This window comes from Cordyceps javanica, chromosome 4 (assembly GCF_051103115.1).
Source record: "Cordyceps javanica chromosome 4, complete sequence".
Classification (NCBI taxonomy): domain Eukaryota; kingdom Fungi; phylum Ascomycota; class Sordariomycetes; order Hypocreales; family Cordycipitaceae; genus Cordyceps; species Cordyceps javanica.
The window spans coordinates 503,284-519,215 of NC_139298.1; the positions used below are offsets into that span (position 1 = coordinate 503,284).

At 52.7% G+C, this 15,932-nt stretch overlaps 3 protein-coding genes across 3 annotated transcripts; 2 read left to right on the plus strand and 1 right to left on the minus strand.

Moving 5' to 3' along the window:
- Positions 1 to 4,173: 4,173 nt before the first annotated feature.
- Positions 4,174 to 5,958, plus strand: V2A60_006050 (phosphatase 2C-like domain-containing protein; the record flags this gene model as incomplete). The annotated part of the gene is made up of 2 exons (XM_083257348.1): positions 4,174 to 5,436; positions 5,491 to 5,958. 2 exons carry the CDS (start codon positions 4,174 to 4,176, stop codon positions 5,956 to 5,958), a joined length of 1,731 nt encoding a protein of 576 aa, XP_083113474.1.
- A 742-nt stretch (positions 5,959 to 6,700) lies between these two features.
- Positions 6,701 to 9,029, minus strand: V2A60_006051 (uncharacterized protein; the record flags this gene model as incomplete). Its single annotated transcript, XM_083257349.1, has 4 exons — positions 6,701 to 7,556; positions 7,637 to 8,206; positions 8,276 to 8,341; positions 8,428 to 9,029. 4 exons carry the CDS (start codon positions 9,027 to 9,029, stop codon positions 6,701 to 6,703), a joined length of 2,094 nt encoding a protein of 697 aa, XP_083113475.1.
- Positions 9,030 to 10,731: 1,702 nt separating this feature from the next.
- On the plus strand, positions 10,732 to 11,649 carry V2A60_006052 (NAD-dependent epimerase/dehydratase family protein; the record flags this gene model as incomplete). Its single annotated transcript, XM_083257350.1, has 1 exon — positions 10,732 to 11,649. The coding sequence occupies one exon, from the start codon at positions 10,732 to 10,734 to the stop codon at positions 11,647 to 11,649; it is 918 nt and encodes a 305-aa protein (XP_083113476.1).
- Between the last annotated feature and the right edge of the window lie 4,283 nt (positions 11,650 to 15,932).

Here is a 15,932-nt window from a genome sequence, read left to right on the forward strand (position 1 = left end):
TTATCATGTGTGCTGTTTTAAACCGTTACCACGTGACCCATTACATTACACCGCGCTCGCCCCGCGCTCGCCCCGCGCCCAGGTTGCTTGGCCAAGCCAGAAACTATACCCATTAGTCTAGGTAGAGATGACTGCAGGTGTATTTGAAAGCTGAAGCAATACGTAAGTATCCATTTGTTCACCAGTCTCAACTGATCAACCGTGCGCCCACATTTGCACCAATAATCACCCGCGTAAAGCCGCGGCGCTTATTAGGTGTGTAGTGGGGCATCATCGCCACACCCTGGCTGGTTGGCTGGGTTCCACGCAATTTTACGTAAGATTGCTATATTCTGGCGCTACTCACAGTGCTGTGCATTGTATCTCGAAGCGAATCACAAATATGAAGAGCTGCATCCTCACCTGGAAACCACCAAATGAGACCTACACTCCTTTTCCTCATCAATATCTTCACAATATTAAAATCACACAGTCAGAGCATCCGAACACTATACGTCTGTAATTGAGAGACTATGCAGCCCTAGGCAGTGCCTCAATTCACCCCCCGAGCGTTCAAGTACAACGTTGTCATTTCATGTTTTGGACCACACCATTGTCCAAGTGGTACGTAATGACTGAGCCGATAAACGCGTCTCTTGGCTAAGGAAGGCTGCAGTGGTCTAAAACGCAATGGCCGCAAGCCACCCTGTTCAAGTTGGTGTGGCTTTATACCGTCGGGATCCCATATCAAGCGACCCGCACAAACGCCGAATCTATCAACGCGAGGCATATCACTGGGTGATTCTAATCATTACGGCAGGAGCATGTGATGATGATGATGTTTACGACGCTTATGATGCGACAGATACAAACACAATTAACCCGATCACCCTTAGACAAAACAATCCACGCGGGGACTGGTGGCTCAATGCCAGCACAGACGTCGATCCTGAACGCAGTAAAAGACTCCTGGGGTATATCATCATCGGAGCGCTGCCGGCTGAAACGACGCGCGAAGATGCCGGAAGATTCCTTAAAGACGTTGCGTTGCCACAAAGAAACAAAGATCCCCAACAGAGCTGCGTGACATGGGTGGCAGACGCTATACGCAAGCTCCGCGAGCATCATTGCGTAGAGGATTTCGAAGTGGATAGATTTCTAGACTGGGCACTTGCTTTCGCCGACCAAAGATTGTGGTGCCCCGATGAGACTGATGCCGTTCTCTATTATGATAAAGAGACAGAGAAGCCTGAGAAGGGAAAGAAAAAAGAGGGCCAAAGGCGAAAAGTACTATTAGATTGTCATGGCTTGACCACGACAGTTGGGAGAAAATCAACTAATCAAGGGGAGTAGGGGCTAAATGGATTTTTTATAGTAGGAATTGGTAAGTATTATTTCGATAATCGCATTTGGGTCATTGTCACAAGTGTGACCGGCCACATGGAGGGGAAGCTACTGTAAATGAGCGGGAATGTTGCGGGAATCCTCTGGAGGAGATTCCTCCAGTCGTCAGTAGTCTATTATTGCGAACTTCTGGCGAGATACCGGCGATGACCCAATACAGCCCCTACGGTTATAATCATCTTCCGTCTCCTTCTTCGAGATAGCCGCGCACCCTGACAGTCATGAATTCACAGCTGGACGAGTTGATTAGCATCTACCGCCAATATTGATGCAAAAGCATACTCCACTTCACTGAGCTACATCTTCATTGTGTGGGAACAGAATTGGTAACAGCCAACAGAGCGGGCAAGAAACTAAGGCTTGGCAGAATCTGGTGTCCGCAGGAGGTTTACACACAATACCATGCCACCTTTTTAGAGCCAAATAAAGGGTGTCAGGGGTTATCGTAGGATGGGCCTGCGCATGTCTCCACCTCGGCTTAGGTCCGGAATCAAGGAACAACTTTATTAATGTACGCAAATCCATCAACCTCTATGGAAGAAATTGACAGGCTGCGAGAGCAGCTACAGGAAGCGCACCTGGAATATTTCCGGCCGGGGAGTCTCTGTCGTTGGTTTCACTGGTCTTCAACGCAGGGCGACGCACCTCGCAACGAGAAGCAAGGCTGACAAGAATATCAATGGCGCAGACTTTCCTATCGGTGAGTTCCTGTATACTAAGGTCGTTTCGGAAATCGCACAGAATTCTTGCAACCTGGGCGCTTCCCTCCAGCTGATGATGCACCGTGGGCTCCTTTTTCTCCTCCGTAGCCACACCACTCCGCTGCTTTTCCATCTCTTTGTTATGGTTGCACTCGCGGCAAGCCTCACGGTATGACTTGTTCATTTCCTCTCTATAAACCTTTTCCGTATTCTTCAGATCCTTTTGTAATTTCCTGTAAGTGGCTTGGATCCCTTTGGAGGCTCTCGTAATGAACCTGTAGTCACGGGTGATTTCCTGCGCCCGTATTCTGACTTCGCCCTTAAGATGAATAAAATCGGGACTTAGCGGCAGCTCTTCAAGCTCTGCTTTGGGCATCTCCTTCGCAACTTCGCGATCGCAGCGGATATTCATGGATGTGAACGCTTTGGTGACAAACCCAGGAGAAGCATCTTCCCCGAGGTATGCGGCCTGCGTATCAAATCAGAGTATAAAATCGATTAAGATAATTATATAACTTTATATTCCCGTCATTATTCTAAGAGCTGGATATAGAGAATAAACTTAAAATCAGTTTATCTCAAGTAAAAATAAACTAATTTTATATCAAATTATATATATATTATTTAATTAAGAAGTAAAAAGTAATTATTAAGTAGATAAAAATTAAAGCTAAGCTTATTTTAATAATATTCTCTGAAGCCTCTATAAGTATTCTTAATAGCTACTTAGCTAATTTTACTAATGATCTTTATACTTAGAGGGTATATAATAGAGCTAGTAGGGATCTTCTTAGCTAATTAGAGAATATAGACCTTAAATAGCCTTATATTTCTTAGCTTAGCCTTTTTTAATTTAGTATAGTATTATATACGTACTATGCCCCTTTAAGCCGAATAACAGAGCGATACTTTGAATAATACATCGTCGCCTGACCGTGGAGACTGTTTCCGTCGACATCCGTCACCTCCGCTAGGTAAGTACGTAAGGCCAATCAATGCCTAGGTAGGCCTCTGGCCACTCATCGACGCCTATCAGCTTGGTACCTCCAACCTACCCACCTACCGTACATACCAGGCCTAGGTATCTGTACTTGCTCAGTACTTAAGTACCTACCTAAAGATATATCCTAACCTTTAGTACCTACCTAAGGCACTAACCAAGGTGCCTATCCGCCGCCTGCTTGCCGGTGCTCACTCACCTCCAACCCAGCGTCACGTCAAACATTCCCAACATCGCCTCCTTTACACCTTACAAGTGCGTGCCTGCTTCCTTGTAGGCCCGGCATTCCTTCACCATATTGACCCTTTTCCTCCAAAATTACCTGTTTCAGCGCTTCTCTCTCCTTCCTTGGCTTGCGACATTGCCTCTGGTCTAAGGTACGTGCGCACGCGCCCACCCGCCGTTGGGTTAGGCCCAGACAGTCCGCTCCGGGTCCCTTGCCAACTCTCGATCCTCCGTGCTCCCCGTCCCAGCTCTCCGAGCACGGCCAGCCGCTTCGTCACTTGTTTACAATACTCCCCTGTCCCGTTCTCCTTTCTCCTTTTTCCTGTCTTTGCCATCATTTATCATCTTTATGAAAGCCCCGGAGCTTCTCGCTGTGGCTTCCCGCTTGCCAAGCACTCCAACCCTTACCCGCGACAATCTAGACAATCCCACCCCCCATATCATTGCCTACCAACCTAGACCAACCCCACCAAGTCCGGCCGCCATCTCTCCACCCCTCAGCACCATCAACCCTCTCAACTCTCGCCTCAACATCCTGCTTACCATCCCATTGCCAGCACTCTGATCTACGACTCCCTACCGGGACGCTACCTGCCATTTCTTTCCCTCTACAATTGATCGCATTCGACCTTGCAGCTTCTCTGCCCGCCCGGCCCAACCTCTTACCTTATCCCCGATTACGCCGTCGCCGTCCCGCTCCCGGTTGAGACCCAACGTCCAACAATCATCCTCTCGATCGGATCCTCTGCAACGAGACCGACGAAACCGACCCTTTCGTCCCCCCCATCACACGAGCCCTCCACAAAACTGGCAGGCTCTAAGCGTCGCAGCTTCTCCTCGCACGGAGGAAGCCTGCTCAATAGAATGTTTGGAGGCTCCAACTCCAACTCGCTGCTAGACTCCAAGATCGATCCCGACACCGCCTCTGACCGCAAGCCTCCCTCCCCCACGGCCGCCGCTCCCCAGCCCATCGCCGCAGCTGCCACAAAGACGACCGATCAGGCCGCCAGTGGTGAGAAGCGCCATACCAATGGGAGCCCGCCCACGAGGCAGGATAACGGCGGTTCCACAGACAAGAAACGTCGAAGCAGCAGCGTAAGCAGCAAAGCCAGCAGTCTTCTCGCATCTGCTAGAAGCTCATTTGGCTTCTCTCCCAGCTCACGCCACAGCCCCGAAATGGCCTCCCCCATTCAGAAGCTTGGCAAGCAGGATCCGGCCCTGGCCGTTCCACAGGGTCACCAGAACAATTCGGCCGGCGAGTCTCTCCCCGGCCCCAAGTCGACCTTTCGTGTCGGCGTCTGGGAGGACCGTAATAGAAAATGTCGCCGTACCATGGAAGATACGCATGCGTTTCTCTACAACTTTCTCGATTCCCATGCCGTTGACGGCGCCAATGCCTCCAAGTCTGACAAGCCCACCGCCGACGCATCAAGTACGGACATCTCAGAATCCGACAACGGATATTTCGCCATCTTTGACGGCCACGCCGGTACCTTTGCCGCCGATTGGTGCGGCAAGAAGCTCCACCTTGTTCTCGAGGACGTTGTCAAGAAGAATCCAAATGCCCCGCTGCCAGAGCTCCTCGACCAGACATTTACAAGTTGCGACGCACAGCTAGAGAAGCTTCCGCTTAAAAACAGCGGGTGTACTGCTGCCATTGCCGTATTGCGCTGGGAGAAGCGCTCTGCTGGTGACCGCCATCACGTTGCCGTTCCCACCATTGCCATGCCGACTGCCAAAAATGGCAAGCTTCCTGAATCCAATAGCGACTTGGAAAAGAGCAACACGGCTGATAAAGATACGCCTCTTTCGACGCCGTCAAAAAGCCAACTGAATAAGCAGCGCGTTCTATATACTGCCAACGTCGGCGACGCCCGCATTATTTTATGTCGCAACGGCAAGGCGCTTCGCTTGTCATACGACCACAAAGGCAGCGATGAGAATGAGGGTAAACGCATCGCCAATGCTGGAGGTCTCATCTTGAACAACAGAGTCAATGGCGTCTTGGCTGTTACTCGCGCTCTTGGAGACGCTTATATGAAGGAACTCGTCACCGGGCATCCTTACACTACAGAGACGGTCATCCAGCCCGAACTCGATGAATTCATCATTATTGCTTGCGACGGAGTAAGTGCACTGCCATTGATACCATCGATGAAAACTCCCCACTAACAGCTCCAGCTTTGGGATGTCTGCGGTGACCAAGAAGCCGTCGACCTGATTCGCAACGTTCAGGACCCCACCGCCTCTTCCAAGCTCCTTGTCGAGCATGCTCTCGGCCGTGGAAGCACCGATAACCTGTCATGTATGGTCGTCCGCCTCGACAAGGACGGTATACAGCAAGCAAGCAAGGGGGCCGCGGATCCCGCTGGCGAGACGGCTACCAGCAAGACTACTACCACTACCGAAGCAGACAAGATCGTGGCCGAGACGAAGCAAAATATCGCCGACGGGGCGATCGCGTCTGTCGGTGTCTCGGCTAGCAACAACAGTCGCGGCGCCGACGATGATTTTGTGCCCACAACCCTGCACGAGCCTGTCGTCGAGGAGGAAGTAGCCGTCGTGGACGACGAGGACACCGAGGTAACACACGCGGGAGAGAACACGCCTGTACAAGAAAAGCCCGCCAAGGGCGGCACTGTACTCTAGCATTCGCCTTGGTAGCTACTATGCATGTCTTGCCCCTCGGAAGTGTCTTCCTTTTCCCTCAGTTGCCGAGATTGTTTTTTCCTCTTCTAGTTTTGCGGACTACAGAGGTGTGCCGCAAACCAGCTTCGGGCTTGTACGTGGTGACAACGATTCGATAACCTGGGTCTGACTTTTTTTTTCCCTGTCGGGCACAATGCAACGGGCTCAACACGACAGGCAGGCTTTTGTCGTGGGATCTCTGGATTGGGTTTTCTATATCTCTTATCTTTTCATCTTTTATTTTTATATACAATTTTTTTTTCCGTTGACACTGGATATGATGTTGCGTGCTTTACGTGATTACTAACAACATTGTTTACTTGCGTCACGCCGTTCGTCTACTCTGCATGTTGTCTTTTTTGATAAGCTGCTGCTGTGGACCTTTTTGCTCTCTCTTTTTGGTCCCTTTTCGAGTCCGTATCAAAAGCAACGGACACGATGCCAGACCCAGAAAGAAGAAGTGGCCGGAGGATTATTTTCATTTTTTCCATTCGTGGCGAGCTAGGTGTAAAGTCGCATGAAGCAGGGGAAGGATATGACGCTTGCCCAGTTCGATTGGCAATGAAGTATCAAGCCAAATAATACCTTCTCAGCTTATTACAAGTCAATTTGTTAGAAACGGCAGAAAGGCGTCAGAATAGGCGCGAAGCCAAGGAAGAGAGAACGAAAGAAAAACAGTCATTGGCAGAGGGACACCTCGTTTTTATGGACCAACGAGGCTAGGGAAAGCCTTGCCAAAGGTCTCATCCTCTCCCACCATGACGAGGAACGCGGTGCGTGCATAGTCTCGAATCGCGGGGCAGACTCGCGGATTCACTTCCCGATACGCCTCGTGCAGCTGCTCAAAGACGGCGGGGAGCCGATGCAACAGCATGCCCCATTTCGCAATCTCGAACCGCTCATGCGAGTGCGACACGACGAAGCCAACACACTGCAGGGCGGTGGCGATGGCGTCAATGATGGCCATGGTACCCTTTTTCAGAATCAGAAGCGAGCTCCGGCGGGGAAAGGAGAGCGTCCAGATCTCGATGCACGGAGTCTGGTCCGGGCCGGCATAGCTGGGATACATGGCGTCAATGTCACGACAGGCTCGCAGCACCTCCTCGGACCTGCCGGGCGTGGCCTGGGTGAAGGCCTCGGCCACCTTCTTGAGAATGCTGGGCCGTCGGGCCGACTCGTGCTCGGCGACGCGCTTGCGCGCCTCGCACAGGTCGCAGCAGCACACAAACTCCCAGCGCCGCAGCTTGTCCTGGGCCGTGCTGAGCGAGTCAAACGGCGTGGGCTCGGTGTAGGTCGCGAGAAGCTCGGTGCCCGCGGCGAGATCCCTGGCGGCGCGGACAATGACCATGTCCCCGATGAAGACGCGGTGGCAGTTGGGATAGCAAGCGTGGTTAATGTAGGAAGCCCTGAGCCAGACACCGTCGCTCGGGGGGCGGCCGTTGTTGATGAGGCTGCCGTCGGCTGCTTCGAATTTGACATGAGAGGCTTCACCCCCATGATCCGGGAAATCATCCTCGACGCATAGAGCATTGAACTCGATAATAGAATTGATCTGGAAACTGCATCATGATAAGTTGGCAAAACAAGCACGCATTGTCGGGGGACGGGGAAACTGAATTGTGATGTGTGCAACACTCACGAGTCAAGGATCACCTCTGCACCAGGCTCAGTAATCGTGGATTTAGGTTCCTGGACACCGGAGTATAGATCAAGAATAGGATGACAGGCTTCGAAATTGTGAAGAAGCTCCTGATGAGCTTGAGCCGAGAGCTCTCTTTTGGCTTCCGAGTCAAGCAGGCAACCTTGGACGTTGACAACCATAAAGTCGGCCACGTTTTGCAGGGTAGGAGCGCGACGGTGGAATACGACGGCCTTTTCACAAAGGATCAAGCCGCCCACAGAGACCGGCTTGGTGAGAAAGAGCCCGCGGCCGCGGCCGGGCGACTCCCGCACTTCGACGGGGCCGTAGTAGCTCGCACAATCAACCAGGCCGGCCTTTGTTCTCTCCTGCGCATACATGCTGGCGAAGGAGTACCGGCCAGTCGATTGTTCCCTCAGCCTGGCTGTCACCCGAACAAGCTCTGATTTAGCAGATGGTTCCTCGGGGGAGGCAGCGAGCAGCCGAAGGAGTGCGTTGCGGCACGATTCATAGTCCCGAAGCCCATAGTGTGCCATGGCCAGGCGGAAGAGGCTCTTTGTCGTCTGGATCCTTGCGCAAGTCAAATGAGTAGAGTCAGAAAGGGCCGCCTCATATCGGCCAAGTCGAAGATTAACTAACGCTCGGTTGATGTGGGCGAGCTGCTCCTCTTCTTCTGTCTGCGCCGCATCGATGGCGTCGGAATACCTTGGAGGTAGAGGTAAGCTTGGGTAGGAACACAAGAGGAATTGAAATTGAAATAAAACGTAGGAGCTGAAAGGGAAAAGACTCACAGTTGTAGCGCAGAGGACCAGTTTCTCTCTTTGACGTGGGCATTGCCTTGCGCACGAATCTCTTCACTAGATCCAGATAACACAGACTTTCTCCAAGAGTCGGGTACCCGCTTATCAACCCCGTCGAGAAAAACTATATCGGTAACGTGGTCGACCCTGATGCAGTATTTGGTTTGAGTCGTCTTTGGTTTCATCAAGGGCTCTTTAATGATACAAACGGTACCCTCGGGCAAAATGGTATCGGGAGAAGGAACGGTGGTGGCGGTTGGCATGTTGTGTAGGTAGAGAAGAATAGCGTCGCCGTTTGTATCTTCCACGACGGCAACAATGGCGTGAAGCCTTCGTACTGGAGGTGTGCAAGTACGGACAATAAGCTTACGACCCCTATGATGCCTCTGCGACTTCAGCTGGGAGATGAACATGAGCTTGAGGGCGTCGACCGGCACTGTGCATGGTGCATAAGGCGTCTCCGCTGGAGAAGACGGCGGAATGTAAAGTCCCAGGGCGCGAAGGCCTTGTGCAGCGTCAACCCGGGGCGGGGAAGCCATTTTGGCGTGAAAGTTGGCAATGAGCTCCTCTCGCGGCGGGTGGATGGCGGCCATGGCGACGGTCAAATGCGGCATACACAGCGTGGACTGTCAGTGAGGCGTCGTGAGAGGGAGAGCACGAAGATGGAAGATGAAAGAAGAAAGAAGATGGGAACCTGGTAAGTCATGGACAAGGAAGTTTCATTGTTGCGGTTGGGAGATGAACATTGCCACGTGAGTGTATGTGTGTGTGTGTGTCGTACAAGCTGCCTAGCAGGTCTGGTGAGCTGGTTGGGTGTGAATACGCGCGCGCCAGACGGTGACAGAGTGACAGACGGTGGCGAACGGTAGCTACATAACAAACGGATGTCTCTGACCACAAAATCGAGCACTTGGAGAGAATCATCTGGCAAAAAAAGACAGAATAAGACTGAAGATCATGTCAAACATGTCTCGCCCTACATATTCGTGCAACAGTGCTATCAATTTAAGACTGAGTGCAGCTAGGCATTGACGCCCTGTGATAATTCAGTCATGTATATGTTAAAATGGGTCTTGACGCAAGGATCTATGCAGCGCACTTTGTTTCTTCACTTCTACATTAATCTTGTGTTACAGAGATGAACGAAACAGAAATCTGTAGAGCCTTCGATTTGGCGATGAAAGAACAGCCGAGTTGTCGATACCAAGACGGGTGCCCGTTTGCGCAATGGCCCGAACTGGGGACGGATGAATTTGAAGCGACGTGACCGGACCTGGGGACGGACTGGAAGTTTGCGGTAGAGCGCTTCATTGAGTAGCCGGCTCAGGACTTCGGAGGAATTGAAGACTGGCACCGCGCCCAATTTCGGCGCCGTTGGCCAATTTCCTGCGCTGGTGCCTGCGAGGCCTGTCCCGGTTTATCCTTGCCTGCCTCGTTCGGGCTATCAATAAGCCGCGTACGCGTATCATGAGTCGCACATCTGTGGCAAGTATGGATGAAACTTTGCCCGCAAGTTTGCGGCGAGGGGCATGGATGGGAGAATCTGGCTCTCCGCTACGTGTAGGCCAACGTAGCTAGTCACGCCGTTGCAGAGTGGTGAGTCCAGGGCCTTTACGGCACCCTTTGAAGCATTGGAAGCAGCTTGTCTGCGGCGTCGTTTTCAGGTCGCCGAGATAGATGCCTACCGGACCCTTTTGACGCGGCTATTAGTCGAAAGTGTGTGCCTTGTCAAACTACAGCTGTGTCCTATCCCGGGCCGGTGTAAGTCGAGGTCCCTGCCGTTGAAGAAAGATTCGACAGCATCGTATCGAGTCGACATCAGCGGGTTTGTGTGGTTGAATTTCTTATGCCGTCGGAGACGGGTCAAGTTAAAGTTCAAGCGTAAGGTTGTCGGAGAGTGTTAGGGTGAGTGACCCGGGATCCACGGCACACGCGGCGCACTTTACGCGTATCTGCCGCCAACGGGCGCCATCCAGGTGCTGATCGGACCAAGTCCGCGCGGATCGATGGTGGCTTCAACCCAAAGTCCGCAACCCTAGAGTTTGGCATAATTCAAACGACAAGCGGCGAAAAGGGCGGATTTGTCATGTTATGGAACTTAGGACAAAGAATGAACACAATGGGAGCAATGTGAAATTATATAAAAGGCGAGGCGGGCTCGGGTACCGAGACGGGCAATCTCTCGCAGCACTCATATACTCCTCTACAATCAACACGTACAGAGTCAACTTGCATATTATTACGGGAAAAAACAGACAGTCAAACCGACACGAATACACACGCACAACACGCAAGATGAACACTCTCGTTGTCGGTGGAACCGGCTTGATTGGTGGGCACGCTGCCCTGCACCTACGCTCGCTCGGGCACAACGTCACCATTGCCGGCCGCACGCAGCCGCAGGCACCGTCGCCGCTGGCCGACCTCGCCTTCCTCCGGGGCAACTACCTGAGCGGCGACATCACCAAGGAGCAGCTGTCGGCGTTCGAGACGGTCGTCTTCACGGCCGGGACGGACGCGCGCCACGTGCCGGCGGACGAGCGGGACCACGACGCCTACTTTTTGCGGGCCAACGGCGAGGGCGTGCCGGCGTTTGCGGCGCTGGCGCGGGAGGCCGGCGTCGCGCGGTTCGTGCACGTGGGCAGCTACTTTTGGCACGCGGCGCCGTCGCTCGTCGAGGGCAGCGCGTACGTGCGGTCGCGGAAGCTCGAGTCCGAGGGGGTGGCGGCGCTGGCGCGGCCCGGGTTCGCGGCGACCAGCCTGTGCCCGCCGATGCTAGTGGGCGACGTGTCGGCGACGGCGGCGTCGCCGTTCGCGGCGGAGCTCGTGCAGTACTTTCAGGGGCGGTTCGGGCCCGCGGAGACGGCGCCGCCGGGCGGCATGGCGTTTCTGACGCTGCGGTCGCTCTCGCAGGCCGTCGCCGCCGCCGTGGCCAACAGCGGCCGCGTCTCGGGCCGCGTGCTCTTCGTGGCGGACGAGAACCTGACGTACGCCCAGTTCTTTGGCTACTTCCGCCGGGCGCTCGGCGTGGCGGACGGCGGCGGTGAGCTCCGGATCGACGAGGACCATCCGCTGTTTCCCAGGGCGGTGCGCATGGCCGGTGACGCAAACGTCTTCATGGAGACGACGGCGGAGACGCAGGAACTGCTCGGAAACTATGCCCGCAATGACGTGTATAATGCCGTGGAGGCAATCGTGGCCAAGCGGGTGTGAAGCCTTCTTGGGTGGTGGTGCATGGGCAAGGTCAGTAGTAGGGTTCGACGGAGGAGGAGCGTTTTGGAAGCACAAGCATCGCACGTCTAGCTAGCGACTCTCGTTAAGTGAGCGGCGGGAATGATGATACTTTCAAAAGAATTAGGAGGGAAGTATGTCGACTGACGCGCAAGCGTTCTGCCAGGGTAGCAAATAGTCGTCGCAAACTGCTGCCTAGTACCCTGGAAGTATTCAGTACTGTGTCGGTACGAGAAGAGGAAGTGTATAAATTATTCAACAATTTCATGACAATTGTCTCATGCCTCCGTCAGCTAGTTGTGACGCTGTGACTCTCAGGATGTAACAGCGCCGTCATCAGCCAGCTAATTCATGGGCAACATATGGAAACAATACCCGGCATGCTCTTAACAAGACCCCCACGGAATCCACCAAACTTATCGGTAGCTTCCAGATCGGCCTGGAGAGGAACAAACTCCAGATTGAAAACAAAGCCACGGCAAAAAAATGGTATACCAGGTCGAGAGGCTGCTTGGTGATGCCACTCAGCAAGCCTGCCGGACCATCCACGCAGATGCCACCCCGTTTGAAGTACCCGAAACAGCCTTTGCGAAGGACCGCTAGATAATAGTCATCGGCAGCGAACAAAGAGTACAGTGCCTGTGCCAAGACGTTGATCACAAAAGTGTGTCTTTTTCGCTGCCAGTGGAAGTCTGTCAATTGTTGAAGAACCTGGGCGACATTTTCAAAGTCAGGTGTCCGCGATGGCTCAAGTAGTTCGCTCAATAACACCACATCATTCAGCGCAACTGTCATACCCCCTCCGGTAAGAGGGTGCCGCATGTTCAGCGCATCTCCGGCAACAATGAGACCAGGTGTTCGATTGGGAGCCGCTGGTAGAAACGAATTCGGCATGCAACGCAGGCGACCTTTTTCAAGACTGGCGGCAAAGGCTGGTTGTATAGATGCCGGTAGGTTGGGTAAAACCCTGAGCTTAATGTAATTCATAACCCCTCCATTGGCCGACTTCGCCTCCTCAAGCCCCTCAGGAACATTGACTAGTGCTCTAGTTTCTCGAGTTCCGATTTGATAGAGAAGAACAGGAGAGAAATCGCCAAGAAGGACGTGGCCATAGCCTGGCGATGGTAATACGGCATTCTGCAACTCGAGCGCCCAGAATTTCGAACGGGATTCTGGTCTTCGAGACGCTGCCACACGAAATTTGCTTTTATACCCGTCGGCGACGATGGAGAGTGGTGCGAAGAAGTAGTCTGGCTTCCCCGCAGTCAAGGACTTCACCCCCAGCACTTGGTCGGCGTTTTCCACCGTGATTAGGCCAGTGACTGTTGTCTCCACGAGTGTGATGTTGGGCTCCCTGGCTGCAGACTCTCTCAACTTCCGAACAAAGCGACCGTGGTGAAAGGAGCGGCCTTTGAAGGTATTAGTAGCGGAGGTGCATCTTGAAGTTTTGTCGGGGGGGTAGGCAATGGTGACAGCTTTGCCATGGTAGTAGACTTCATAGCCCCGAACAGGGATGCTGTCGATGCCATCAAGACAGTCTCCGAGCCCCAGCTTATCCAAAGCCTGAACGCCACCTGGTTGTAACAACTCCCCAACGATCCTATCCGGCTCCTTGAGCGAGCGTTCAAGTAAGAGTACCGAGCGGTTCTGTCGAGCGAGAGCAATAGCAATAGCAGCTCCAAATATCCCTGCGCCGACGACGATCACATCAGCGTGCCGGTGACTTGCGCTCGTGAATCAACCGGTTCTGTCCGTAGGGTATCCATGGTAGAGTACCTTCATAGAGTCAAAGGGAATCCGGGCGAATTGATCCTGTTTTCGATCAAGGGCGTGAAAGGAATGGAGGATGATCGAGAAAAGGAAAAATAGTGGTGGAAGCAACTCACCGGTATTTGCCGCCTCAGGCATAAACTGCCCAATGGGTGTATGCATGAAAGATACACCAGCAGAAGGCGCCGATGCACAAGATGTGGATTGAGGTAGTAAAGAACACAGATCATGTTACACTCACGAGACGCGCGTTTCTCTCCCAAACATCTTCTCAAACGTGTAATTCTTATCATATTCATCTTCATTTTCTGGTTGGATCTCATTTCAAACCATAGCTGCTGGCCATTGTACATTTGCAATAATCTGCCTCACAGGGACGTTCGGCGTCACATTGAAGACTAGGGTGTTAGTATCGACCGTAAGAAACCCTTTGGGGTCGTTGATCACTAAGATGCCCACTGATGCCAAAAGGCTCTTCTCAACTTCTGTGTATATAGGGTCCTGCGCATAGCAGAAGAGTGCTTGGCTCTGTTCCGCTCGACTCGCCAGCACCTCCGCCATAGTAAGCGCAGCGGCGTGTTGAGTGGCGGATCGCTCGACAGACTCTTCGAGCTTTGCGCGACTGCTCTTCTCCCAAGCATCCAGGGGGCCGAGACCGAAGCAGACAACTTTGGTGATAGGCGTAGCTATCTCTGCAGATCCAAGAAGCTCAACAAGCGACTTGCACTCAGGACTTTGCAGCCATGCCTGCTGCGGAAGGTTTCCTGTAGCTCTCTCAGCGACCACCCAGAAGGTTTGCTGGAACTTGTATGTCCAATGAAAATAGGGTATTCGGGATCCATCAAACCACCAGGATGGGCTAGGGACATATGCGTCATGTGCTAGTAAGCACGGTAATCGATAGACCCTCCGTGAGGATGCAAGAGACATTGACAATTGACACGCCCCGCCATATCCACGATTCTCACAAGCCCTTCCTCGTCACCTGCACCTGCCTCAAACGCATGAATCTGTCGATCCAGGTCGGCCAGCGATTCCCGATCAAAAAAATGGCCTTCCCTCCTCATAAGCCCATATATATGTTTGCACAATTTTCCTGGACCTGCCCAGTGTCTCCAGCATGCATGGTTGGTCGTTGTACTCTTCCTCGAGATAGGTGGCAAGCTCTTTCAGTCTAATAAGAAGCTTTTCAACAGGGACTCGCGTTGACTGAACCATGGCTGGTGTACTTCTGCTAAATCGTGGTGTTAGGAGGAAGGTTGAACTACCGTACTCGCTGCGACAATGACGTGGACAAAACATATTTTAACGTCTACCCCAGGTTTACGCTTATTCACCATCCGCAAAACCTCCATACCCCGTTGGGAAAGTTGTGAATGGGGCGACGGTACGTTTGCTCATGCCTGGCGCTTCCAGCTGTACACTGTGTCCTGCCTAAGACGCAGAACCTTCGCATTTTGCTGGTATTTGTTTGGTCTAGCCATTCTCGAATGTTTTTATACCCTCGGTCACATCTTCAAGAGCTCGGTGCTGTGGGAGCCTCAAATGAATGATTAAAATAGCTGTGTTAACCAACCAGTGCACTACTGCGGTGGTCGGCGCTAGTGCGCAGAGGGTGGGTTGGCCAGCACTTTTGATATGTGGAGTTGGATTCGCACTGTACTAGTAAGTAGTTACGGAGTGGAGCTCAGCACTGTGGATCTCGACTCGTCCCGTCCATCAGCAGGCAGTAAACGGACAACAGACTACTTATCAGTACTGGCACCTGGATGCTGGATGCGACGCGATGGGATCCTGTCGAGGACATGAACAGAAAAGACGCGCTGAGCACGTCGAGTTGAAATTCGCATTGCAGATCGCCATGCGCTCGAACAGGCCCCTGGTCGTATGATATGGCAAGCATGGCCAGGGGACAGGTCCTTGCTAGATCAGCCACAAGAACGACCCCAATATGCCGCTGGCCAATCCCCCCCAAAAGAGGCTTTTCAGGGGTCTATTGAAGGAGGGGCGGAAAAAATGTCAAGTTGACGAGAAAATTAAGAAAAGGGCCAGGGGTGGAAGGTTTTGTGCAGATCAGTGAAATTTATCCGCACCTGCATACTAAGTAAATACTGTTAAGTAGGAGAAGATTGATATATACAGTCTTGAGTTGCATGCTTGTACGCTGGTGGGAAACGGGATATCGACGTGGGTGGCGCAATATTGAAAATGAGACGTCTATTATTGGAGAGGGAAGATCAGGTATATTATAAAGCAGAGTATTACTGATACCTAGCAACGCTCAACACGGCGGCGATTGGCTAGTACCAGTATGAGGGGACGTGCCCGAGAGCACTGGTGCAAGGCAAGGAAGGGGCACGTCCCTCTAGACCTTGACCAAGCGTGCGAGGTGGTGCCTTGCCAGAGTCGGACGGTCGAGTAAGTACTTATCAGTAGAGAGAAGAAGGCGAAAAGAAAAGATGTTTATGCAGCCAGGCAAGTAAGCAGGTGCAAGT